The sequence below is a fragment of the Spermophilus citellus genome (genome assembly GCF_964194105.1).
Source record: "Spermophilus citellus genome assembly, chromosome: 4".
NCBI lineage: Eukaryota > Metazoa > Chordata > Mammalia > Rodentia > Sciuridae > Spermophilus > Spermophilus citellus.
Window position 1 is genome coordinate 130,405,156 of NC_138185.1, and position 27,601 is coordinate 130,432,756.

At 33.2% G+C, this 27,601-nt stretch overlaps 1 protein-coding gene across 3 annotated transcripts; it reads left to right on the plus strand.

Moving 5' to 3' along the window:
- Positions 1-71: 71 nt before the first annotated feature.
- On the plus strand, positions 72-27,601 carry COPS2 (COP9 signalosome subunit 2). 3 transcript variants are annotated; one of them, XM_081292158.1, is made up of 13 exons: positions 72-163; positions 10,491-10,604; positions 11,218-11,295; positions 14,480-14,605; positions 16,627-16,737; positions 16,895-16,972; positions 18,683-18,857; positions 19,334-19,512; positions 19,618-19,670; positions 22,623-22,720; positions 24,024-24,106; positions 24,589-24,647; positions 25,525-27,601. In XM_081292158.1, exons 1-13 carry the CDS (start codon positions 110-112, stop codon positions 25,667-25,669), a joined length of 1,353 nt encoding a protein of 450 aa, XP_081148284.1. In that variant the 5' UTR covers positions 72-109; the 3' UTR covers positions 25,670-27,601. The 3 variants fall into 3 exon arrangements, with proteins under 3 accessions (XP_081148284.1, XP_081148285.1, XP_081148286.1); XM_081292159.1 differs by having other exon boundaries at positions 16,648-16,737; XM_081292160.1 differs by lacking the exons at positions 24,024-24,106; positions 24,589-24,647.

Here is a 27,601-nt window from a genome sequence, read left to right on the forward strand (position 1 = left end):
GAGCGACGGGAAGACGAGGAGACGCTGGGAGTGACGCCTCTGAGCCGCGGAGGATTGTGGGAGGAGGTTGTCTCCAATTTCTCCTCCCCTCCCCCCCCTCCCGGCCAAGATGTCTGACATGGAGGATGATTTCATGTGCGATGATGAGGAAGACTACGACCTGGTGAGGCGCAGGGAACGGAATTCTGGGGCTGGAGATGGTGTCTGGCTTTTAGGGCCGAGGCTGAGGAGGCTACAGCGTCTCCCTGTAGAGCATGTGTCCCTTTGAGCCTCTCCGAGTGCAGTGACAGGACGGGTTTACCTCCTCCCCCTTCCCGCACCCGGCTTGGGCCCTGCTTCTCCAGCATGGGGGAGGGGAGGGTAAAGGAGGCCGAGTAGGGGGTCCCAGGCCTTTAAGCTCCAAGTCCAAACGCCTTCTTGGTTTACACCGACGCCCCGGCCCGGGCGTCCGGTTCTCGATGCCTCCTACCTCCTCCACCGCGCGAGCCGCCTCGGGGACAGTGCAGCGGTCTAGGCCCTAGCTTTCCGCTTTGGGGCCCAGCATTCCGAGCCCTTCTTCACACTGACCTGAGCGGGTGCGAAAAACCGGGAGAAGATCTGAAAACTGGGGGGGGGAGGGCGTGATACTGGCCCAGGCCCGAACGCGAAACGCTGCTTGCTACCTTCCTGGAAACAGCTTAAATACTTTTGTCCGGGGTCAGTTTTGGTCAAAAGTAGGGGTACAGTGAAGAGTTCAGAGCAAGGATAGCTGGAAAAAAAAAAGTTGAACTACTTTTTCAGTTCTTGAAAGAGAAAGCTGGAGTAGGGGTAGGTTTTGCTTGTGATTGTTGGGACTTTTGGGGGGGCGGGAGTGATAGGGGGATTAAACCATGGGCTTTTTTCCTGCATTTAAGAAATTTCCCAGTATTCAACTTTTAAAACGTAAACGGGGTAGAAATAAACGAATTTATCTAGTTCAGTGGTGATTTTTTTAAAGATTCAAAGTTTAATTTATTAACGGGTTTACAGGTTTTACCAACGTTTCAGGTTCATATCCAAAACCAAATGTATGGAAACTAAGAAAAATTATCATGATCAAGAATTAGCATCAGCTTTATTTGGGGGCATTTCGTTTGGTTCTTGTTTTGAGAGGAGAGTTTGTTTTGTTGATGTTTCGGTACTGGGGATTGAACCCAAAGCCCCCCTCACACTAGGCAAGTATTCTACCACTGAGCTCTGTCCACATCCCGGCCCTGGTTTTTTATATTATGATGATGATGCATTATGGTAAAGTTGTGAGGTAAATGCTTTAGGAAATCTGGCTCATTTTTAAGTGTCAGAGATTCTCAAGATAATTTATATATATAACTTATTTGCCTATGGGAATCCAGAAGTCATTTCCAATTAGTCTTTGCATTTTTAAGGAAGGTACATTTTGCAAAAGGGAGAGGGATGCACTTGCTATTACTTGAAAGCCATAGTAGAGATTTGGGTAATTATTGAAGTTAACTGAAGGATGTTGCTAATAGTTATGGTTTCTGCCTAACAGGTTTGCACAGACCAGCTGTAGGCAGTGCCTTCAGTTCTCTAAAAACGTATTATATCTATGTGTTTTTATTACATGTATATTTATATTACAGGTGTTAAAGTGTTTGTTTTAAATGTGTTTATAGTTTTAGTTGATGTTTTTAAAAATTTCTACTCATCTTTCCTAAGCAATAATATTTAAATACACCACTTGTTAGCACTAATATTAACTTAAAGATAATCACTGAAAATGTAAAGTTACAGTGATGAGAACCTTATCCCAGGAAGTACTTAATTAATATTTGCAAGATTTTAAACTAAACATATAATGTTTGAACTGTTTGCTCAGCCTTTCAGGGCTTACTCTACATGAACAGTAGAATAAGGTTGAATATGTAGTTGTTTTAACTTTTTAAAAAGAAACTACTACATAATTAAATGAAATGGGGGAACGAGGGGGTCCTTTCCTTTCCTGCATTCTGTTAAATAGCGCTTCTTCCTCACCCATCTCATATGTAAGATAACATTCGAGATCCCCAATCATGTCAAATAGTAGAGTTATTACAGTTTGTCTACTAACAGTTAAAACTTTGATTGCATTATTTTACCTAGGTCCTTTTTTGTTTGTTCATATTCATAAATCCTACAGAATTGATCTGCTGTCTTAGGGAGATTTCTTTTTGATAAAAGGTATTGTTTGTTGGAAAATTAGTTATCATTTCAGTTTAGTTTGTTAACTAGCGTAGCACATTTCTGACCAGTGATACTCATTATATCTTCATAGGCTATAATTTATTTATCAGTAAATTTATTCACTGATAAATTTTAATACCCTATATCACTTTTTGTTCTTGCCTAGTAGAGCGGAAATGGGTGATTTACATGAAAAATTAAAAGTTCTGTTTCTATACTGTTTTTATCCAAGAAAGTAAATAATTTGTGCCCAAGAACTGATAGAAAAGAGAATTAACTTTGTTTGAAAAAAAAAAAAAAAGAACAAAGTAAAAGAAAGTCAACATACTTGACTTCTTATTTTGAAGATGTTTGGTTTTATTACAGGCAAAAACAAGCATTTTCTAAGAATAATAAATTGTATAGTAGTAAATAAGACATAGTAGTAGTAGATGCCTTTTAATCTCATGTAAATGTTACAGATTTATAGATTATTTGCTGATCTGTTATTACTAAATAATAACTGCGGTGCCATTTATTAAGTTGATAAGATAGTTTATAGGTTATGTATTATAATTGTTTAGTCCTTGTAGCATGAAGTTACTTAGTACTTCCAATATTTTTAGAAAGGATTTAATACAAACTGACTTTATACCAAAAAATATTTTTAGTAAGTTCTTCTATATAGGACATGTTATATATTTGAATATAATTGAATTAAAAGGAAATCATTGTCTAAAAAAATAGAATAGTTCCACTTGGTATATATATTATTAAACTGTGAGCCTCATTATATTCCCCTAGTCTAGTTTTTAGTTGGGATTAGTGAATGAATGTTTATTACTATTATTTTTCTTGTTGTTGTTCTAATTAGTTATTCATGACAGTAGAATGCATTTTGACACATCATACATAAATGGAGTATAATTTCTCATTCTTCTGGTTGTACATGACATAGAATCACACCAGTTGTGTAATCATATATGCGCATAGGGTAATAATATGCATATCCTGCTATCCTTCCTACACCCACCACCCGTACCCCTCCCCCTCCATTTACTCTCTTCTACCTAATCCAAAGTAACACTATTCTTCCCCAGCCCCTGCCTTATTGTGATTAGTGAATGAAGTTTATTAGTATTATTTTTCTTTTTTTAGTTGTAGATGGACATAATACCTTTATTTTTTATGTGACGCTGAGGATTGAACCCAGTGCCTCACATATGCTAGGCCAGCACTGTACCACTGAGTTACAACCACAGCCCATTTTTCTTGTCTTAATATGTGACAGTTTTAATGTCCTAAATTTTTACTTTTGTCAACTTTGAGTGCGGGTATGGAGATGAGCAATAAAATTAGAGAAGTGAAATGGTCCATCACCAGAGCTGTGCACACATACCCATTATACATGTTAAATTTTTAAAATATTAAAGACCTGACAATGTAATTACTATCCCGATTTTATTAGATTAGGGGAAAATATAGAAAATGTCTAGAAGAAATTATTGGTGATTTTAATTTTTTTTTTTTTTGCAAGTGTGCTAGTGCTGAGCTACAGCCCCAGCCCTAGATGTGCTCTTTTATTGCAATAATTTTAAAAAATATGACTGCTGAAAGGCAGACAGTTCTTAGAGGTTGCCAATTACATTGATCATGTGCACATTTCACATTTACATATAAATAAATACTTCATTCTTTTGGATTCAGTTTTGAAATTATTAATACAATTGAGGAAAAGCAAAAATTTGAACAAGGCGGTGATTTTAATTTTTAAAAATTGTTTATTTCAAATATTCACAGCTTCTTACAAACGTTCACAACAAATTATGGTACTTTTATTTCTGGGAGTAGGGCAGGGAGCAAATGATGAATAAAAATGTTACTTTGGGGACTAGGAATATAGTTTAGTGATAGAGCACTTGCCTACATTATGTTCAGTGTTGGGTTTAATCCCTAGTACCAAACATACACATAAATGTTGTTTGGCCTTGGGAGACTAAGCAGTGATTCTGTCATTGCTCAAAATTGTTTTGAGTTCCACTTAGAAAATTGTCTTCAGACCCTTTAACATGTTTGGTCTTTTTAAAATAAGTCGTTCATAATAAGCATGATTCAAAAACAGAAAATATGTATATTAAAATTTCCTTTCTAGTTCCTCTACTGCCCAGTTCCCATCCCCCACCCACCCAACCAAATATATATTCTTTCCTCCAGGTATAGCATATTTTAGTTCTACACAATGCTTTAACTTGTATACATTGTTCTACATAATATTTATCTTAGAGATTTTTTTTCCTCCAAATATACAAAAAGCTTTCTTTTTTCTACAGTTTTCTTTTATAGAGTAGATGGTGAACTATATTTTGTTGATGGAAACACCTAGTTTTCTTGCAAATTTCAGAAGTGTTACTATAGTCCATGTGTTTATCATCTTAAAAAAATTTACTTCCTTGGGTACTGGGGATTAAACCCAGGAGAGCTTTACTACTGGGTTGTATCCCCTTTTTAATTATTATTTTGAGACAGGGTGTCGCTAAGTTGTTTAGAGCCTCCCCATGCTGAGGCTGGCTTGGAACTTGCAATCCTCCTGCCTCAGCCTCCTGAGTCACTGGAATTACAGGCATTTGCTGTCACGCCCAGCATGATTTTATTGCCTTTTAAAGCTACTACTTCAAAGAAAAATATTGATTTGGAATATAAGTTTTGGTGAGTTTTCTAAAAGCCCTGTTGCTTTACCTCATTGATGTATCTTGTATAATGAAATTAGAAGGTTTCAAACAAAGATAGCTAAAATAAATGTGAGACACCTTTTAAATGCTAAGAACAAAGTAAAATTATGCTCCTAAATATTTTAAGTAACAAATTAATAAATTTAATCATTATTTAATAATAGACAAACTTAAATAATAAAATAAATTTAAGATTTTTCACAGTAACTTGTATCTATAAGATATAAATATTCAACAGAAGTTCTGTTAGTTACATGTCATGTAACTGCATAATTGTAGAAAAATTGATTTTGCTGAGAATTGAGGAATCACAAAGGTAAGCATTGATGAATACATTTCCCAGAACTATAGGGCTGGGGTGTACCATAGGAGAAAAGCAAAAATGTTTAAAGGCCAGGAGGTGGTTTAGAATTCCTACCAAAAATAATAGTTTATGCTAAAGATGTTAAATTTTGTGGCATATTTGGGGAAAGGAGAATAAATCTGAACAGTATGGATGGGGCATATATTGCTTTGGGGAAATGTTGGAACATGATTTATTATATAAGTAGGTTGAAACTATTATTGAACTTCAGGGGTTTTTTAAATTCCTTTTATGGTGTTCAAAGTGTTTGTTTATTTTACATAAATTGCTTAATTATTTTTTTAAAGCACTCTTCATCTATTGATTAAAATTTCAATTTCTTTTAAAAGTTTTTTAAACTCGCAAATTGTTATCTCATTCAAATAAGTAGATTTGGTTTAACAATATTTGTTAATATTTCTCCTATATCCCTATTCTGATTAATGGCACCTTTTGATACTAAGCCATTGATATAGTTATTATTGGTAAATTTATTTTCCTTTATCTTGTGCCCATGTGGTGAGTCTCTATTTTTATTCCATTCTCCTTTTTTTTTTTTTTTTTTTTTTTTTGTACCAGGGATTGAACTCAAGGGCACTTAACCACTGAGCCACATCCCTAACCCTTTTTACTTTTTTATTTTGAGACAATCTAAGTTGCTTAGAGCCTCAGTTGAGACTGGCTTTGAACTTGTGATCCTCCTGCCACAGCCTCCCAAGTTGCTGGGATTATAGGTATGTTCCACTGCGCCCAGCATTCTCTTTCTGTTCCCCTCATTCTACTACTTGGGATCAAATCTCTATCATCTCTTGAACAGACTGTTGTGTGAGTAGCCACTGGGGCTACTCTTTGCTGCCAGAATGTTCTTTCTAAAACACAAATCTGATTATCTCTTCATTGGATTGGAACTCCTTGCTAGATTTCTATTGTCCTGTTCCTTTGTCCAGTACCAGTTCATTTCTTATCAGTCCTTTGCATACATCCTATGCTTTAGACCAAACTATTCATGCATGATTCTTTCAAATATATATATAGTCTTTAAGCTTACTTGCCTTTGCATGTTTTAATTATTTTATCTGCCCTTTCTCAATGCCTGCAATCCCTAGTCACACTTTAATACTTGACTCAAGTGTCTTTTCCTTCCTCCAGCTCTGGAATATTTAATATTCTTTTTTTCTTTTGGTTTTTTTTTTTTTCTTTTGGTGGGACTAGGAATTAAACCCAGTGCCTTGTGCATGTGAGGCAGTGAGGCAAGCAGTCTACCAACTGAGCTATATCTTAAGTCCAATATTTCTTTTTTGAGATGTCACTATACCTAGTATTTGTCTGTTATTACTTTTGTTGTGTTATAATGCAGTTTCATTTGCATATCTTAAATAAACCTGGAGTTCCTTGAAGCGAAGGACTGTTAATTTGCATTTGTGTTACTAAATTGTTGGTATATACAGTCATGTGCCACATTATGACATTTGGATCACATGATGATGAACCATGTATATTATAGGGGGCTATAAGATTATATCCCTTAGCAATGTAGATTTCTTGATATACATACACTCTATAATGTTCACAATGAGGAAATCCTCTACTGACTCATTTCTCAGAATATGTTCTTATTGTTAAGTGAGGCATGACTGTATTAAAGGTCATGGTTGTTAAATATAAACAATAAAAGCATCTGAACAATACAGTTATTCTTCTAAAGACTTTTAAGTTGTCAATTTTAAAAAACCAGGCCTATGTAATAACAGAAGAATAGTTCTGCTGTGAGGCACAACATGTAGAGATAATTTGACTCACTAAGCTGCAGTTGACAGGTTAGTGATGTCATGATGACTGGTTCAAACCATATGAACATGGTATTACAGATCATAACAAGACTGCCTATTCATAAGTCAATTAGAACATCAGTTGTGGCTAAAATTATATATTTTGGCAATAAAATTAATGGATGATATACTTTCATATAAACATATGACAAATCAAAAGAATATATTCATAAAATTTTGAGAACTAAATCAAGTCTAATGTCAGTCCTATGATTATCTAGTGATATATATGTAAGTTTTTGGAAATGTTTGTTCCAAGTTAATAAGACAATTAGAGAAGAATTGATTTCCAAAGGTATAAAATAGGTTTTATATTATAATTCTTTTTTTTTAATTTTTTTATTGGTTGTTCACAACATTACAAAGCTCTTGACATATCATATTTCATACATTCGATTGAAGTGGGTTATGAACCCCCAATTTTACCCCAAATGCAGATTGCAGAATCACGTCGGTTACACATCCACAATTTTACATAATGCCCTATTAGTAATTGTTGTATTCTGCTACCTTTCCTATCCCCTACTATCCCCCCTCCCCTCCCCTCCCAACTTCTCTCTCTACCCCATCTACTGTAATTCATTTCTCTCCTTGTTTATTTTCCCATTCCCCTCACAACCTCTTATATGTAATTTTGTATAGCAATGAGGGTCTCCCTTCATTTCCATGCAATTTCCCTTTTCTCTCCCTTTCCCTCCCATCTCATGTCTCTGTTTAATGTTAATCTTTTCTTCCTACTCTTCCTCCCTGCTCTGTTCATAGTTGCTCTCATTATATCAAAGAAGACATTTGGTATTTGGTTTTTAGGGATTGGCTAGCTTCACTAAGCATAATCTGCTCTAGTGCCATCCATTTCCCTGCAAATTCTATGATTTTGTCATTTTTATTGCTGCATAGTACTCCATTGTGTATAGATGCCACATTTTTTTTATCCATTCATCTATTGAAGGGCATCTGGGTTGGTTCCACAGTCTAGCTATTGTGAATTGTGCTGCTATGAACATCAATGTGGCAGTATCCCTGTAGCATGCTCTTTTAAGGTCTTCAGGGAATAGTCCGAGAAGGGCAATAGCAGGGTCAAATGGTGGTTCCATTCCCAGCTTTCCCAGGAATCTCCAAACTGCTTTCCAAATTGGCCACACCAATTTGCAGTCCCACCAGCAATGTACGAGTGTACCCTTTTCTCCACATCCTCGCCAGCACTTGTTGTTGTTTGACTTCATAGTGGCTGCCAATCTTACTGGAGTGAGATGGTATCTTAGGGTGGTTTTGATTTGCATTTCTCTGACTGCTAGAGATGGAGAGCATTTTTTCATATACTTGTTGATTGATTGTATATCCTCCTCTGAGAAGTGTCTGTTCAGGTCCTTGGCCCATTTGTTGATTGGGTTATTTGTTATCTTATTGTCTAATTTTTTGAGTTCTTTGTATACTCTGGATATTAGGGCTCTATCTGAAGTGTGAGGAGTAAAAATTTGTTCCCAGGATGTAGGCTCCCTATTTACCTCTCTTATTGTTATATTATAATTCTTTACCCTAAGTCTTCCTTGAGAAGATGGCCCTTAACTGAGATCTGAAATGATATGTCGTAGTTAACCTGATGGTGAGAGGTAGAAAAGGAAATAGCATGTAAAGGTGGGAAGGAGCTTGGCCACTTGTGAGGTCAGGCCAGGGTAACTGCATCAAAGTAACTGAGGGGAGAGTTTATAGTAGACAAAGCTGGATGCATTGTCAATTGTAAGATTTTTTTTTATTGTTTTAAACTTAATTTTATGAGCAATGGGAAGCCAGGAAGAGAGAAATGGGATAATTTACATTTTTTGTGAGGATTTTGGCTGCATACCTTGTGAAGATTGGCACTTGAAGGTTAAAAGGGGGAATGGAAAGACTTAAAAGAGTTTGTGGAAAGATGAAAGTGGCTTAGTAGGGAAGGGTGTAGCTAGGGAGAAAGGAGAAGATGGATGGGTTTAGATTCAATAAGGACAACAGAATAACTGCTTTGGTTCTTCAGTTGTCTCCCATATTTATACTCTTCCTCCTGTTCTGTCTAGCAGACAAATTCCCCCCATTTATCTTTCAAAACCCAGTTTCAAACACATCACTATTATAGCATCATTTAGTCACTGTGATATACAGTTGGCTTGTTTATTCTTTATCAATTAAATGTTAGTTTTATCAGTTTTATTATAGTCAAACCTAGTGAAATAGTTGTCATCAAACCTAGTGAAGGAGTTGTAGTGAAATTTATTTACTACCCGGAGTCTGGTCTTTTCCTTAAGTATTCTAACAGATTTTCCTATGTTGAACATAACTCAATTCCAGGTCTGAAATCTGAGACTGAGTGTCACTCATGTCCTTGCACAAGGATCCTCCAGGGGGCGCACACTACCAAGCTACTTTTTGATTATTGAAAAATTCATCCTGTGTTGATATATTTTGAATTTTCCAAACAAGTACTACCCTAAGTATATCTTTCTGCACTCCTCTGCTTCTATAAGACTTTACAGAATTTTCCATAAATATCACTAATAAAGAAATTAACTGTTTCAGTTTTAGAAATAACTTGATATTTTTCTTATCTTTTTTTAAGTATAGCTTAATACTTTTCTTATCTTTCACCATAGTATTCTTAATTTAACATAAATTTTCCCCTCATGGCAGAGGAGGAAATAATTTACAACAATAATTTTCATTATGCCAATCTGTATATTTTGTAATTCTCATTGTTAGATTGAATATTTTGAAACTTTTTTAAACTTATTTATACTTCTTCACCTAATGTTCAAACCCGCTTTCCATTCTGCCTTATTATTTTTTACTAAAACTTGAATTTATGTGATAGAAAAATTTCATAAAGTTATATAAATCCATTTTGGTTTACTTGTTTTGATTTGTTAAAACACTAGTTAAATTACATTAACATAACTTGTAATGTGAAATGCACATAAAACAAATATTATTTTTAATGCCAATTATATTTGACATTAGACTACTTTGCCATATATAGATTAAAATTCTACCTAGATAGGATATGTTAGAACATTAAGATTTAGAGAGTTGGAAAAAATTACATTTATAAAGCAAAGATTAATAATTAGAACTCATTTACATAAGATTTTTATTAGGTTGAAATGGGGAGGGGGTCATTAACCCATATTAGTTCTTTACATTCTAACTTGTGTTGATTCTACAGAAATTGCAGTTAAAGATTTCTATTTTACTATGTATTTGATTCCTCCCCCATTTTTAAATAATGGTTAAATATCAATTTCATTTTATCTGTGTTCAAGGTGGTTTTGTTTTTGTGGATTTTCCTATCCTAACAGTATTCACTTTTTACAGTAAAATGCGTATGATATTACCCCGCACCCCCACTCCCCATTAATTTACTATCTCTTTCTTACCACACAGGAATACTCTGAAGATAGTAACTCTGAGCCAAATGTGGATTTGGAAAATCAATACTATAATTCCAAAGCGTTAAAAGAAGATGACCCAAAAGCAGCATTAAGCAGCTTCCAAAAGGTTTATATTTTTTTTCCAGTCAATTCTGTCTCTTCAAGTTTATGATACGTTAGACCAAACTAAGTCCAAAGTGATTTTATCTCAGGAATGTGTTTTGAATATTGGGTGGTAATCCTGTAAGATAAGTTTTTGTTAGGGAGTATATAGTTCAAAAGGGCTGCCCTACTATTTTTCCCAATCAAGCTGTCTTGGAAGCAGGATATTGTCCTGAAAAGCATAGTAGCATACTGGCAGAAAGAGAACTAACTTGACAGTCCATCGATGTTATCACTACAATTTTATTCCTTTTGAAGATAGATCATATTGTTTTCTTGACTTATGGTACACTTTTGGGTTGTTCTTACCAAAGGTTATTCAGGGGGAAATATTCTAGGCCCATATAATCAAGTAGTAGTTCTTAATCTTTTGATCAAAGAACTTCAAAATAAGCATGTTATCCATAAAAAAGCATCTTATGATTGGTCTCTCTTTATTATAAGCCTTTTAAAAATTATATTGAGGAAAGGTGGGATTCTGAATATGATGTAAAATAAATTCCAAAATTAGACACTGTATGTCATAAGAAAATAATGTGCTAATATTACGTTAGACTAAACTTCATTCCCTTTTTTAGGTTTTGGAACTTGAAGGTGAAAAGGGAGAGTGGGGATTTAAAGCACTGAAACAAATGATTAAGATTAACTTCAAGTTGGTAAGATTTGTTTTGAAGGGAATTAAACTAATAACGAGTGAATTCTGTAAGTGAAAACCTCATTGCAACGACATGCCATTTTATTGACTTCTCTAAAATGGTTCTATAACATTTCCATATTTGGTCTGCTTTGCAGTTTATAAATACATTAGTATGATTCATTTTAAAAATTTTTTGCCTAGAATACAAAAGCTTACCTTTTAGGTATGTACACAACATTTGACTACATTTTTTATAGAGTGACTTTACAAAATGTTATTTTAGAAGCTTTAAAATTCTTCCACTGACTAAGGCTAAAAACATTAGTGTTGTACCTAACACCCTTTCTGTCTCTCAATCCACAAATAATCCATTGGTAAATCCAGATGACTTGATATATCTTCAGAATACATCCAGTATCTAACTGCTCTTTTCTGTTTCTACCTCTTTTACTCTGGTCCAAAGATAACATTCACCTAGATTATTGCAGTAGCCTGGTCCCCTTACTTCCTATTCTTACTCTGGTCTATTCTCCACAAGTGACAGAATGATTTTTTTTTTTTTAATATAAGTCAGATTATGTCATTCCTTTGCTCCAAATCTTCTAATGGTACCCCACATCCTCAATAAAATCCAAGTTATTAACATGGCCTACAAGGCCTTATAAACACACCCTTTGCTGTCCATCAGGTCTTGTTTTTTATTTACTCCTTCTAACCTTACTGTTTCTCAAGTCATCCCAAACATACTCGTGTAAAGGCTTGCTCTTGCTGTTTCCTCTGTGTCAGATGGCTCTTTGTTTTGATTCAATTCTTTGTGCAAATGGTATCACACATCAGGATGGCCTTCCCCTGGCTACCTAATATAAAATAGCATGTTTTCCATCATTACTCAATTACCCTTCTGTTTTTTTCTTTGCAATTTACTTATTTATTGATTCTCTGCATCTCTCTCCTGCATTAAGTTGTAAGTTCCATGAGAGCAGGACTTTGTTTTATTCACAACTGTGATAGTGGCTGGCATTTAGTAGATATTCAAAATTTCTGTTGAATGAACTCATAGATAAACTAGAAATGCCATGACATAACTTTATAGAATGCCAGTCCTCAAATTTCTTTAAACTGGCCAAATAGAATTCAAGAGTACAGGTAGAAATGGGGGAAAGAAGTTAGGAGATGAGTACTAGGTACAGACATGAATCTTAGTTTGCTAAGGGTAGAAGAATTTTTAAGAGAAATAGAAAGTTCAGGTTAGCAGAGAGGCAAGCATTAGAAACTACAGGAAAATGGCAAGTGGAAAGGTAATTGGTAATCTGTGACTTTCTTTTTCCACTGTTTATTTCCTATAAGCTTCTCTTTCATTAGCTTTTCTCTCCCATCTGAAATTGAGCTCTCTTAGTACTTTTATCCAGTTAACTTCTGCTTACGTTTTTTGTTTTGACATACTTTTAACTGATATAGCCTCCCTCCTTTAATGGGAATGGCCCTCCATAGTGTCTTCTACAAAAACTATCTGTAAAATGTTTTAGCCCATCTCTTCCCCCAAATATTAGGACTATTCAAAACATGTTAATTTTTTTAAGTTTTTTTGTATGTTATATTTAAATCTAGTTGAAGAAGGAAAAACATCTACATTGCATTTGCCCTTTTCATTTCTGCTCTGGTATTCTCAAAGCATTTTTATGTTGCACAGAGCTACTATACTTTCTTGCCATTTACTGATTTTAAAAATATTAAACAAATATTTGCCTCATTGAAATTAATAATTTTCAGGACTATGGAAAAAGCACTAAGTATCCTAGGAGGAAGAGATTTTTTGATTAAACAACTATAGTGATATCAGGAGCTAAATGTTAACTCTTAAGGTTCTAAAAATCAGCTCTTAACATCCCAGCAGTACCTTAGTTTTTGTTCGTTTTAAAATGGATGCCTCCCTTAAGGCTTGGTGTGTTAGCTTTCTGTCATGTAATAAAATACCTGAGAAAATCAACTTAAAAGGAGGTAAGATTTATTTTAGCTCATAATTTCAGAGGTTTCAATTCATAGTCAGTTGGCTTTGTTGCTTTTGGGCCTGTGGTAAGTATGTATTCACCATGCCTATAAAGTCAGTTTGCCTAATCTTACCTTAATCTTCAATTTCAATAACATAATTTTTGAAGGATGAGCTTTAGAGTTACAGCATAAGGAGATTAATTCAAAACTGTGCTTTTTGATAAAATCCTGTTTTAATATCAATATATTATGTCAAAGTTGGGATAGTCATATATTTCTCTGAACTGCCTTTCTCTATATTGTTCTAAATGGATTTTTGCACATCACTGATAGGATGTTACCTGTTACTTATTCCTACATGAAACTTACATACTTACAGACAAAAAATAGTTTGATATATACACTTATAATTTATTTATTCTTCACCCTAATAAACACACCTGTTCAATTAGTCAGAAAAAAAAAAAAACACTTACACCTGCCAATGTTCCGTCTCCCAGATTAGAAGAATAGAAATAGAATTTATTAACATGAGGAATTATTGGGAGTTGGAAATTATAGAGTCTGGATTCAGGTTATAAGGTTAGACTTATGAATTGACTGAGTAAATTTCCTCTCAAATATTTAACTGCTGGATGTTTCATTAGCACTCCTTTTTTTTTTTTTTTTCCTTCAGATCTTTCATGCTTCTTGAAATAACCCTCAGAAGTATAAATAGTTATGGAAGGTATAGCAACATTAACTATGTCTGCTATTGAGTTGGAGCCTTAGGTAGGACTTATTTGACATGAGATGAGTACTGTGGCTTGAAATTCTTTTACTTCGTATTTTTATGTAGAGCCGGCAAACTGTAGGGAGAAAAGACACATATAACTTTTGTTGCAGAACTTCCTAAAAACAGGATTAAGTCTTCAGGGCAAGATATATGTGTCCTACAATGAAGAATAATATCTGAAATTTGGAAAATGTAGTAGTTGTATTTGTCTTACTGGCTGAGTGGATAAATTTTACTTGTACGTTGTTGTATATCTGATTAATATAGTCATCTGAGTAAATTTTAAGATAAAATAGCTATAGCACAATATATGTGGTCTCTCTTTAAAAGTGTATTATGAATTATATGAGCTACATTTCAATCCATATACTGTATCTTAATCATGTTTACATTTTTTAGTATACAAGTATGTATCTAATACGTTTCTCTTCCCTCACAGACAAACTTTCCAGAAATGATGAATAGATATAAACAACTATTGACCTATATTCGGAGTGCAGTCACAAGAAATTATTCTGAAAAATCCATTAATTCTATTCTTGATTATATATCCACTTCTAAACAGGTTAGGCTCAGTTTTTTCCTCTTAGTACTGTTGTATGTTTATTGTTTACAGTAAGAGCTTTGTTCTTTAAAGAAAAAAAAAGGCCTAGAGATTTGATCAAAGCAGTTATGCTAGTTATTAGTATGCTTCAAAAAAATATACTATTTTCTTGATAATAGTACTAATTATGGAATACTAAGAGGTATTAACTCCAGCTTAATCTCTTTAAATATTACCTTCAGATAAAAAAATAATCTGTAAGCAACTTTTCCAGGTTTGTATTTCGACTCCCATACAGTTACTATCATAGTTCTTGTGTTTTGTTCTGTTTTATTTTGTTTTCTCTGGTGCTAGAGCTCAAACCCAGGGCCTTGTACATACTGGGAAAGTGCTCTACTACTGACCTACACCCCTAGCCCTCATGGTTTCTTCTCAAAAACTATTGCTGCTTTAGCTAACCTTTGGGGAGCATTTAATAAGATTGTATGCATGAACTCGATTAGGTAAAGATCCTTGTCGGGATCCTGTTCTCATGTCAGTTATTGCTTGGTATTGCTCAGTAAGTGCCCAAAAAATAAATGGTGTCTCCAAAGGATGGGTGAATAATAGTTAATGAAAGAATGGTCTGATGAAATAAAAGAAAATAAAATGAATATTGAGAGTGACAGTACTTTCATTATTCTAGATTTTGGTTGGTAAGATAAGCAGTGATGATTTTTTTTTTAACTTGGATTATTTGTTCATGTTCTTTTAAGCAACATAATCTTAAATTTTAGCTTTCTTTGATACAAAATGTATTCACTATATCATTTGTATTTCTTAGAACATTTGATACTTTTTGTATTTTTCTCAGCATCAGTTTCTCATTTCCTATCTTTTCTACTAGATGCCATTTTTATTTCTTTTTTAAAAAAAAAACATAATATTCTTTAGTTGGACACAATATCTTTTATTTATTTATTTATTTATTTATTTATTTATTTATTTAATGTGGTGCTGAAGATCAAACCCAGTGCCTTGCATGTGCTAGGCAAGCACTCTACCACTGAGCCACAACCCCAGTCCTCATTTTTATTTCTTGAGGTAGTTTTTTTTTTTTTTTTTTTTAAATCTCTCTCTCTCTTTTTTTTAGTTTTTAGTAGACCTTTATTTTATTTATTTATATGCGGTGCTGAGAATCAAACCCAGTGCCTCACACATCCCAGGCAAGTACACTACCACAGAGCCCCAGCGCCTTATTTCTATTTTTCATGTTTAAAATGTGATGAGAGGAAAAGATGGTAAATTTATGTTTTGTTGAAACATTAGCACTTAATGGTGCTAAATCTGGAATTAAGTTATATATCAAGTGCCTTTTCTTAAGTGGAAAGTGTTTTCCAAATCTTATATAAACAAGTATCATCAAAACATTCTTGGTACACTATTCATGTTGTGCCCCGTGTTGGGGGAGGGGAATTAGGTGATTTTAAAAACTGAAAATCATGTGTTTCTGTCTGCTATTTTTCCTTTTGAAAATAAGAGATGGGTAGTGGCACTCTGACTTATTCCATATTCCAACAGTAGTCATGAAAAAAACAGCCTTTCCTAAACATGTCGAACTTGCCAATTCTCATGTTCTTTTTTCTCTTGATCCTGCTAAGTAGAGATAAGGGAACCAGATATTCAAACATAGATAAAGCCAGAAGTAGAACAAGGAAGGTGAGCAGAGGAGCTTATAATGCAAAACAGAATAAGGGTTGAGTGGATACTTGTATTAATATAAAATGAGCTATTAGATTGGGAAAGAGACCTATACTGTTATAGCATCACAATTATGGCAATAGTTATATAGTAAAATGTTTTCTGGGTGTTTTAAAACAAACATAAAAACAGATCATGGCACTTATCTTTTTATAAGTTTGGTCTGTGTTAGTTTTTTTGGACTGTAAGACATTTGGTAAGATACAAGTAGTGTATCTTATGTATTAAAGTTCAAAGATGCACTTTTAGTTTGTTCAAATTAACTTTATTAACAGGTACAAATTTGCTGTTTACAATTATAGAATTCTGATTTTTTATGTCAGATGGATTTACTGCAGGAATTCTATGAAACAACACTGGAAGCTTTGAAAGATGCTAAGAATGATAGACTGTGGTTTAAAACAAACACAAAGGTAACCATTACAATTACATTTATTTTCTTTTTCTTTCTTTTTTTTTTTTTTTTTTTTTTTTTGAAGAGTGGGTGGGTGACTTTAATCTCTCCTAAAGCTACACATTTTTTCTTGTTGAATTCTTTTTATTTCAATAAGTTTGCTTTTTTTTTTACAGCTTGGGAAATTATATTTAGAACGAGAGGAATATGGAAAGCTTCAAAAGATTTTACGTCAGTTACATCAGTCATGCCAGGTAGCATTTCCTTATTTATTTTTAATGTTTCTTTTCTTTATCATAAAAAGCATAACAAATAATTGTATTCAAAATATTGTTTAGGGACATTTTTGTTCAAGCATCATCCAAAATATAAAATTTGAGAAGCAAGTTTTTGAAATGCTAATTTCAGTTTTTATCTTTTGTGGAATGAGGTACAGGTATCAGTAAACACTGTTGTAACACTTAGTAAGAATGAGCCTTGATAATTTGAGAAGCAATATGGTTGGGATAGCACATCTCTATATAAGTTTAACTGGGCTCTCATTTTATACTCCTACTTTTCTCTTCATCAAATAAGTCATTTGAGATTAATTTATATTCTACATAGTAGTTCTCTTTCAAATGTTTTTAGCTCTTCTGATAATATGTACTGTTATTTAAATATATATGTCATTTCTGTGAATGGGGCGACTTTCAGGAAACTGCTTTAATTATCTGCAGATATTTTAATAGTTTTGCAGATAAGTCATTTATGAATGTTTCTTATATACATCTTGTTATCTAAGTTTAGTCAGATAAATAGCTATAGGTTCAGAGTCATGTTACATGAAAATGATAGAGAAACATTTCTGAATACAGGAGAGTCTTTCAATATATATGTAAGGAATATTTGGGGGGGTTCAAAAAGTTTTGCTTGTCTTTTTTGTTTTGTTTTTTTTTGTTTGTTTGTTTTTGTTTTTAATGTACTACTGGGGATTGAACCCAGGGCTTCATGCATGTTAATTAAGTGGTCTACTACTGACCTAAATCCCCAGCCCTTTGTTTGGTTTCTGTAGGAACATAGCAAAAGATGCTGTCTGGATTGTTGTAGTATTTTAATACTTAGTATTTGATGAAATTAAAGTTGAGATACATGATGATCTGGATGTACACGTTGTTTTGCATATCATGTGTTTTACTCTGATTATGATTCATTAATGAATTTTAAACAGAATTTTAAGTTGAAAGACCCAATAAGCAATAAATTCTGGCTTAGTATCTATTAGTATTTGAATAAATCTTCAAGTTAAAAGCATAAACATCCAGCCAGGTCCATTGGCACATACCTGTAATCACAGGTACTCAGGGAGCTGAGGCAAGAGAATCACAAGATTGAGGCTAACCTGGGCAATTTGGTGAGACCCCTGTCTCAAAATGAAAAATAAAAAGCGCTGGGGTGGCCGGGCGCTATAGTGCACTTCTGTAATCCCAGCATCTTGGGAGGCTGAGACAGGAGGATCGCAAGTTCAAAGCCAGTCTCAGCAAAAGCAAGGTGCTAAGCAACTCAGTGAAACCCTGTCTCTAAATATAATACAAAATAGGGCTGGGATGTGGCTCAGTGGTTGAGTACCCCTGAGTTCAATCCCCAGTATCCAAAAAAGGAGGGGACTGAGATATAGCTTAGTATGAGAACACCTTGGTTTCAATCCACAGTACTGAAAAATAAATAAACATCAAAGCATTCATACATACAAAAAACTTATGACCACTTTTTACTTTTCCAGTAACTAGGAAGTAAAAAGGTTATATTGATTCCTTTTTGGCCATTAAAAGTGGTTTTCTGAATATGGTATTTCTCCATTAAAATGTGTACTGCTTTTTTCAACACAGAAATAATATTATAAATGTCAGGCTCACTAACTCAAATGAAAATTACTAGGTTGTCTGAATTCTATCTTGACTAAAGTAAAGTATTTGCTTTCCTAGACTGATGATGGAGAAGATGACCTGAAAAAAGGTACACAGTTATTAGAAATTTATGCTTTGGAAATTCAAATGTACACAGCACAGAAAAATAACAAAAAACTTAAAGCACTCTATGAACAGTCACTTCACATCAAGTCTGCCATCCCTCATCCACTGATCATGGGAGTTATCAGAGGTAAATTTGTTTTGAAGAAAATGGGCAGTAACAGGGGAAGACAGTCAAGTGTCATTGCCTGTAACTAAATGACTACAGGTTGTTTTTGTTTTCTGAAAATAGATGGCAAAGTATTAAAGTCACTGAAATGGTGTAGTCTTAGAAATTAAGATGTTTGTTTTTTTTGTGAAAGTTTTAACAATAAAGATATTATTAGAAAATTCAGTTTATCAAAAGTTCTTTTCTTGTTTGCAATGATGTGTATAAAATTACATTCATATGAGGATAAAGATTTGCGAATGATTATTTGGCTGGTGTTTAATGAAGTTTTTTTTTTTTAATAAAGTATATGTCCTGGAGACAGTGCTGATTAGGTTATAGAATTAAAAAAAACTGAAAATCAATGAAATGGTTTTCATTCTACGTTTATAAAATGGTTAATCTTGTTATTACAGAACCGAAAATGATCCTTTTTTCTTATGTTTCATTCGGTACAGAATGTGGTGGTAAAATGCACTTGAGAGAAGGTGAATTTGAAAAGGCACACACTGATTTTTTTGAAGCCTTCAAGAATTATGATGAATCAGGAAGTCCCAGACGAACCACTTGCTTAAAATATTTGGTCTTAGCAAACATGCTAATGAAATCGGGTATAAATCCATTTGACTCACAGGAGGTATGTGCACTTTGTTAATTTCTCTTACCAAATATCTTTGTGGAAATAATTGGTATTCTCTGTATATATACATAATTTGTTTGTTTTGTTTTAACTTGTGTTTAGGCCAAGCCGTACAAAAATGATCCAGAAATTCTAGCAATGACGAATTTAGTAAGGTAAGATTTTATGTTTCAATTAAGGTAAATTTCTTTAAAGCAATTCATAAAGGAGAAAAAAACTTAAGAATTCAGTTAATATAAAGCATTTTCTTTTGTATTTTTGTATGAAATATACAAAGTTCATGAAATTTTTATCTTCTGAAGTCACTTACTATGCTATTTCTGTTATTCACAAAATTTCATAAATTATCTGCTGTTTGGTTTTCTTGTTATCCATGTGTTTGTGTTTGTGTTTGTGTGTGTGCTTGTACCTGCTATTTTTCAGTGGAAAACTAATTACGGATGTCTTAAAACATTATTTCACAATGTGTACTGCCCCTGGCTACCTTAATCCAAACTAAAATTATATATTGGTCCATGATAAGTCAAGAATTTTCAATAAGAAAAAACCACAAAAACATACTTCTTTATCTTTTTTTTATTAATGACAAAGTGAAAATATTTTAAAAGAATGTCATGGGTAATTTTCTGAGGTGGAGGGTTAGGAGACAGAGGAGTCTCCTAATTTTTTGTGTACTTCTGTGGAAAAGAATAAATGATGATGGTTTGCTACTGAAGAATTTGCCACTGAAGAATTTGCTCTATCAATTAATATTAAAGTTGTAGAAGGTAAGACCAAACAAAAAGTCTAGGAGAACAGGTACATCTTTGCAAAAAGAGTCAGAGCGTGAGAAACTATCCTCTGGGCTAGGAATAAATGGAGCTGTACAGATACATTAAACCATACTGGACTTTGGCACAGGTTGAGAACTCTGAACAGACTGAGGATCCAAGGTTTTTCTTCTTAAGGGGCAATGAGAGAGACTTAGCACTGCCCGTTCTTATGTAAATTAGAACTGAGACCTCCCCAAGCAATGTAGGCTTTTGTGGACTTTCTAAGGTTAAAAAAAAAAAAAAAAAAAAGTACAAGAAACCTACTAAGTTTCTTCAAATCCTTTGTTTTAGGTTGTATTAAGATTGAAAAAATATGGTTAAGGCAAGAGGGGCCAGGGTTTTGTTGTTGTTTTGGTAGATATATATAGAAAATTTAGATAACAGCTATGTCTTAGTAGCCTTTTTTCATTAAAAAAATACTAGACGTAAGTTATGAATCATCTATATATAAATTTGGTTATTTCATCACATTAAATTTGTAAAATGTCCTCATTTATTCTGTTTTTATTTTACTATGACTGCAAGTTTTTTGTTTTGTTTTTAAAAATCCTCAATGTAGCTGTAACAAATAAGAACCTTTTTTTTTTTCAGGGGAGCTAGGAATGTCCAGGGGCTAAAACCCTAAATTGCCAATAAGAAAGCAATTCCTTTATTGTTTGCTACTTTAGTCTGTTTTAACATCTGTATGTTGAATCAGGTTTAGTAGAGTTATCTATTTCATGCAGTTTATTTGATGTACATTTAGCCACATTAATAAAGAGTTGATTTGGTTAATATTTTTAAAATATTTTATTTTTAACATTAAATTGCTAAACAGCTGCTTTAGCTTTTAAATATTAAGTAAAAGTTTTGCCATGGACATTAATATTTTATATAAATCAAGTTGGTTAGATACATTAAAAATAGATTAAAGGACAGATTTTTTTTCCAGACCTGTAAGAAGTAATGATCATATTTACACATTTGTTATGTCTGACTCTACCCTAGCAAAGCCTCTGGGTTGGTAATTTTTACCCAAACAAGTGACATGTGGTATTCCACAATTTTGTACAAGATTTTTTAAAAATCTACTTAAGTAATGGAAAAATGTCTTATAGTTTAAAATATATATGTGCAGATATAATTATTGTGTGCAAATGTTTTCACTACTTGAATATATCCTCCTATAGTATATTACAGTAACATATTGGGTAGGTAAGAAAGTAATGCTTCCTAATTTTATCTTCCTAGTCAGTTGCCAGCAGACTAGAGGAAAATAATTCCTGTTGAAGCACTTGAATCACCTGCCCCTAACATGAAGTTACATTGCGACCCAACAGATGGAAGCACAGCAGAGGGCGTGCAGAATGGTTGATGATATGTCTTACATATAAAGCAGACAGTGGTGCCATATCCAGAAGGTTGGCTTCTTCCTTCTCAGCACCTTTAGCAATCCCCATAGTGCCTTACAGAATTATTTCAAGAGTAGATACTAGATTCCTCAGAAAATTATGAACATAAATCAGCCTTTGACCTTCTGCAACAGGGATTCCATCACTCTCTACTTTGGGTGTATGTTCATCTGGCACTAATTATCTGCCACTGATGTTTCTGCTGAATAGTTCAGTGGAACTTTTAAAACTGGAGAGACTAGAGGATCACATGTTCCTCAAAGTTTTGGCAGTTGCTGGTAGCTTTCTAGAAGATAAAAATTAGGAAGCTGCATTTTCTGAATAACTTTAAGAGAAGGTATACTTTCTTATTTGGAAGATAAGCCAAACTCCTCCTTTAGAGTGCATGAAACCTGATTTCTTTCATTAAGAACAATTAGGGATTAAATGCACAATTTAATTTGAAAAGATCAAACATCAAATAGTTATTAAATGTTTTATTGTCAACTTTAAACCAAACTAAGATTTTGAGATTACTTTATTAGCTATGTATAAATAAATAAGTACATAAACCTGAAAGATTTTTTTACTCTTGCCTTTAAAAAAAAAAAAATGAACGCATGAAAAAAAAAATTGTGTGTGTATGTGTATGTGTGTATGTGTGCGCGCACGCGCTAGGGTTTGAATTCAGGGCTTGCACATGCTAAGCACGCAGTCTACCTCTGAGCGATGTCCCCAGCCCAAAAATTCAGTCACTTGCAGAAGGATATGAGTATATATATTTGTTTAATTCTGATTTGCATGGTAGAAGCAGTAAATAATTTAGACGTTTCCATATGAAAATTGAGAAACAGGCTCTGGATTTTCTGATTTAATACATGATTTCTTCATATTTGACAAAATTTACACCTTTTTTTTCTTTCAGTGCCTATCAGAATAATGACATCACTGAATTTGAAAAGATTCTGAAAACAAATCACAGCAACATCATGGATGATCCTTTCATAAGAGAACATATTGAAGGTATGTTCTTTCTGCTAACTGAATTCTGTTACTTTCTTTGACACTGTTAAATATTTCTTAATGGAGCTGTGTGGAATTAAACTGTTACTGCAAAGTATAAAAATGTTTCTGAATATTGTCATGGAACAGGATACTCATTAAAATGATAAAACTATAGCTGGGCAGAGTGGCACATGCTTATAATCCTAGCAACTCAGAAGGCTGAGGCAGGTGGATTGCTAGATGAGACCAACCTCAGCAACTTAGCAAGACCCTAAGGACTTAACAAGACCCTGTCTCAAAATAAAAAAGGCTGGGGATGTGGCTCAGTGGTTAAGCGCCCCTGGGTTCAATCCCTGGTACCAAAATAATAAATAAATTAGCTGATTTTATATTCATATAATAAATATTATATGTTGTCCATTTTGTTTGAAGTGGCTGTCACTTTTAACTTTTTATTCTAATTAGATACTGTTTTTTATTTATTGATGTCTAGGTTCAAAATTAATATTTATGGTTTATTTGTCAAAAAACTTAAATATGTCCTGCTTTAGCTAATCCTGAGATGTATTTACTACAGAAGGTAAGATAACATTGGGAAGGTTTCATACCATTAAATGAATGAGATTTTTAATCAATTCTATTGAATTCCCAAGAGCAAAAATCATCTCTTTGCTCTGGCGTCTCTTAGCCCCAGTGTACCCATCCATATGGAGTTTTTTGGGGATTTTTGAATGAATATTTGGAAAAACTTATTTAAATAGTTAAATTCCAGATGCATCAGGAAAATTTTTCTCTTTCATTCAATAAGCATTCTTTTTTAGAAGTTCTTCCATGAACCTGGAATGGCACTGTGCTTTGTAGATACAGAAAAATCTATAAGCATTGTGCATGAACTCCAGACTAGTTTTTAAAAATTAAAGACAATTTTATGTTACGAAACTAGGGGAAATTTTGAATGCAGTATATAAAATACAGCTTTTGAGAGAACATTAAACAAGGAACTTTGCAGGTATAAATCAGAACTTATTGAAAGATTAGTTACTCTTGAGAAAATGGTAGACAGCGGAATAGTATTGAGAAGTCAGGAATATATTTTAGTAGAGTGAGACATAAGCACAATTATGGGAAAGCAGCCTCTAATTATACTGTGCATCTATTGGATCCACATGTTTTAGATCTAAATACTTTATGTCCTTGCAAAGCAAAATTATGTGTTTTGAGAAGAAAGCATATATTAATTAATATGATTTAGAAGCATATATGATTCATAAAGATATACAAATTGAATTACAATTGTATTAATTTTTGTCTTTTCTTTCAGAGCTTTTACGAAACATCAGAACACAAGTGCTCATAAAATTAATTAAGCCTTACACAAGAATACATATTCCTTTTATTTCTAAGGTACTTTTATTCATTGATTTTAATGATGTGTACAATTTGTTCTTACAAATGTAGCCTATCTTTCCTTTTAAAAAACTAATTCTGACTTGTAATGTAACATGTATAGTGTTACATTTTTAAAATTAGCATAACCTCAGAGCTTTGAATCTATGTGAAATTTTTGTGGGGGTTTTTTTTTTGGCATAAAATTCAATTAACAGAAAAGAGCTTTAACATTGTAGCAGATTCTTTCAACTACAGCAAGTTGTTGAAAAGAAGAGTAGCTGAAATATATCAGGGCCAAACTCAACCACAATAAAATTGTAGTAGGAATATTCTTCAAAAGTTGTTATCAGACCTGTGTTTAAAGCAATAATGAATTTACAGATCTTTTTACTAATTTTCCTTCATGTTATAGAAATGAATTTAAAATCAAAATGATTGTGTAAAATCATGAAGTCTTCAAAAACATTAATTATTAGAATTATAATCTTTTGTCTTAGGAGTTAAACATAGATGTAGCTGATGTGGAAAGCTTGCTGGTGCAGTGCATATTGGATAAGTAAGTACTTTGTAATTTTTTTTAATCACAAGATGTTTGAAATTGTATCTTAATGGTGATAAAGTTAGCAGTTGAGTTCTTGATTTTTTTCATAAAAAGCATGTGGCTTCAATTTTCTACTAGAAGAGGGGTGTTTGTATGATGCTTTTGATAAATGAACCTATACCTTTATTTCACTTGTTTATTTTTATGTGGTGCTGAGGATTGAACCCAGGATCTCGCACGTGCAAGGCAAGCGCTGTACCACTGAGCCACAACCCCAGCCCGATAAATGAAATATTAAACATAATTTCTGAAAAGTTCTAATTAGTTTAGAAGGATTTCTGTATACAATATGTATATAGCAAAGAAATTATTTAATGCATAGTTATTTTAATGTTTTTAAGTGTATGATATATACTATTAAACAGTTTTTTTGGTTAATTATTAAGTTATGCCTAGTGATTCTTTTAGTAAAATTGATGAAAGATAATCAAAATCTGGTTTATTTCTAGGTTTGAATGAGGCAATAAATGTTATAACTAACACTAAATTCACTCAGTGTAGGCAACAGTTTTTATTGTTGTTGTTTGGTTTTTTCCTTTTGTTTTATTTTTTGGTGAGTCATGCCAGTACTGGAAATTGAACCCAGGGCCACTTTACCACTGAGCTACCTCCCCATTCCCTTTATATTTTGAGACAGGGTCTCCCTTAGTTGCTGAGGGTCTTGCAAAGTTTCAGAGGCTAACCTTGAACTTGAGATCTTCCTGACTCGGCCTCCTGAGTTGCCAGGATACAGGTGTGCACCACCACACCTGGCAGCAGTTTTTTCTTTACATTTATTGATATTGTGCTGAAAATGATTTGTACACATTTTCTTTTATTTATTTATTTCTAGCACTATTCATGGCCGAATTGATCAAGTCAACCAACTCCTTGAACTGGATCATCAGAAGAGGGGTGGAGCACGATATACTGCACTAGATAAATGGACCAACCAACTAAATTCTCTCAACCAGGCTGTAGTCAGTAAACTGGCTTAACAGAGAACAAGCTTTTACAGACATACTTAAGGCAACAGTGCAGAGATGTAATCCTTAAAAGAACTGGGAATGGCAAAACTACTGTCGGTTGATGTGTCCTGAAAATTATTGGAGTTATGGCAGAAGTGCTTTTTTGATCAACTGGTTTGTGTTTTGCTGCTGCATTTATCCCAAGAAAAACAGCTTTAATCTCCAGAAGAAAACCAAAATACCATGGGATTTATGCTGTATTGACATCTTGCCCTAAACATACAACATCATAGTAATTTGTCATGGGCAACATGACCAGAGAGAAGATTTTTGTCATGATTTTAAATACACTGACACGCTACTGTTGGTTAAATTTAAACATGTTTTACCTGCAGAAATTCTCTCACAAATAACCTGCAATAACTTGAAATGCATACCCTTTTGAACACTTCCTTTTCTCATGTATAAATGAAAATGTTTGCTGCATTTTGCAAAATGTCAATTCTCCAAAAATGTGTCCGTATATTTCTGTACCTGCAGTGTAGTAAAGGTTTAGATGAAACCCCATAATTATAGTGGCATACTGTCACTTAGGTTTCAAGCAGCAAAATAAACAGTGCAGCTCAGAAATGATAGTTTGGTTCTTGATGTGTTTTTATTACATTTGGGTTGTTGTTTTGTTTTTTAGAAGTTTCAAATTATCTTCAGTTAATGATTAAAAAGCCTGAAGGCAAATAAGGTGGTTATTTGCTTTCAAGTTTTTAAAAGTGGTCTTATTGGTAAAGTAAGGAGAACTACTTTCTAACAAAACACTTGCATAGTATTTACTTTGACAGTGAGGCTTTAAAGGAATACAATTCTTTTTTTTTTTTTTTTAAGAATGATATTCCTTTTAAAAAGAATAAATTTTAACTCAGAATGTCACTTTAAACAAATATGCCAGAACATAGACAGCTAAATGAATGTTACCCTGCTTAGTGATCATGCTGGAAGGTTATTTTCTAATGCCAGCAATCTAAATCTACCATTGCCCAAAACCTCATGGGTGTGCTCTTTTAGAATTGCGTTCAAAGTTAATTTAAGTCATACACTGTTAACTTTGACTATACATTGTTTTTAAAAAACAAAAATTATTTCCAAGTTTGATTGTCTTTAGTTACCATTATTTGGCACCAGATAACAGTTTCCAAAAATTGAACCTAACTTTGAAGTAATGCAGAAAGTGTCTAATTGGCTTTGAAAGCAATACCAAAAGAGTTTTAAAGGTATTTTGTGCAGTGGCAGTATAGTTAAAAGAATGAACTGTGGCCTTCCAAGGTGACTATCTTAAAGGAACTCAGCTCATTTGAATGTATTGAGTTTGGGATGTGTTTGTTTCATTTTTTTAAAAAAGTTCACATTATTTTATAGTGTCAAAAGGAAGAACTAAGGTTAACATAATTTCTTTGGTTTTTCTATTGCTTGTTATTATGTAAAAAGTGAGTGGCAGTTCAGAAGGAAGACTGTTGTAACTGAAGAGTGACAACCAAGAATTTTTGATCATTAAATCAGATTTTATAAACAGTGGAAGGAGCATGGACTTAAAACAAGGCATGCTTATTCGGTTTTGTCAAAATTTTACGAAAATATGTGATATATATTTATACTAAAACTATATAATCCTTAGATTAGGAAAGCAATCAGTTAATGTCTTTAGCAGATAAAAGCAGTATTAAATACAGGTATAAGTTGGAAATTGTAGAAACCTGAAAGAAACGAAAGACAAAATTAATGTTTATGATAGGGAATAAAAAAGTTTAAGATATTATAAAATTATGTGTATTTTCTTCTCTTTTACATAAGTCATTTGTGAAAAGTGTGCTAAAAATTTTTTTACAGGAGTGATTAATTAGGATTTATTTTTCAATATAATTTGGAGACCCTTTGTTACCTAAATAAAAATGACAAGTTTCTGTGCCTGTA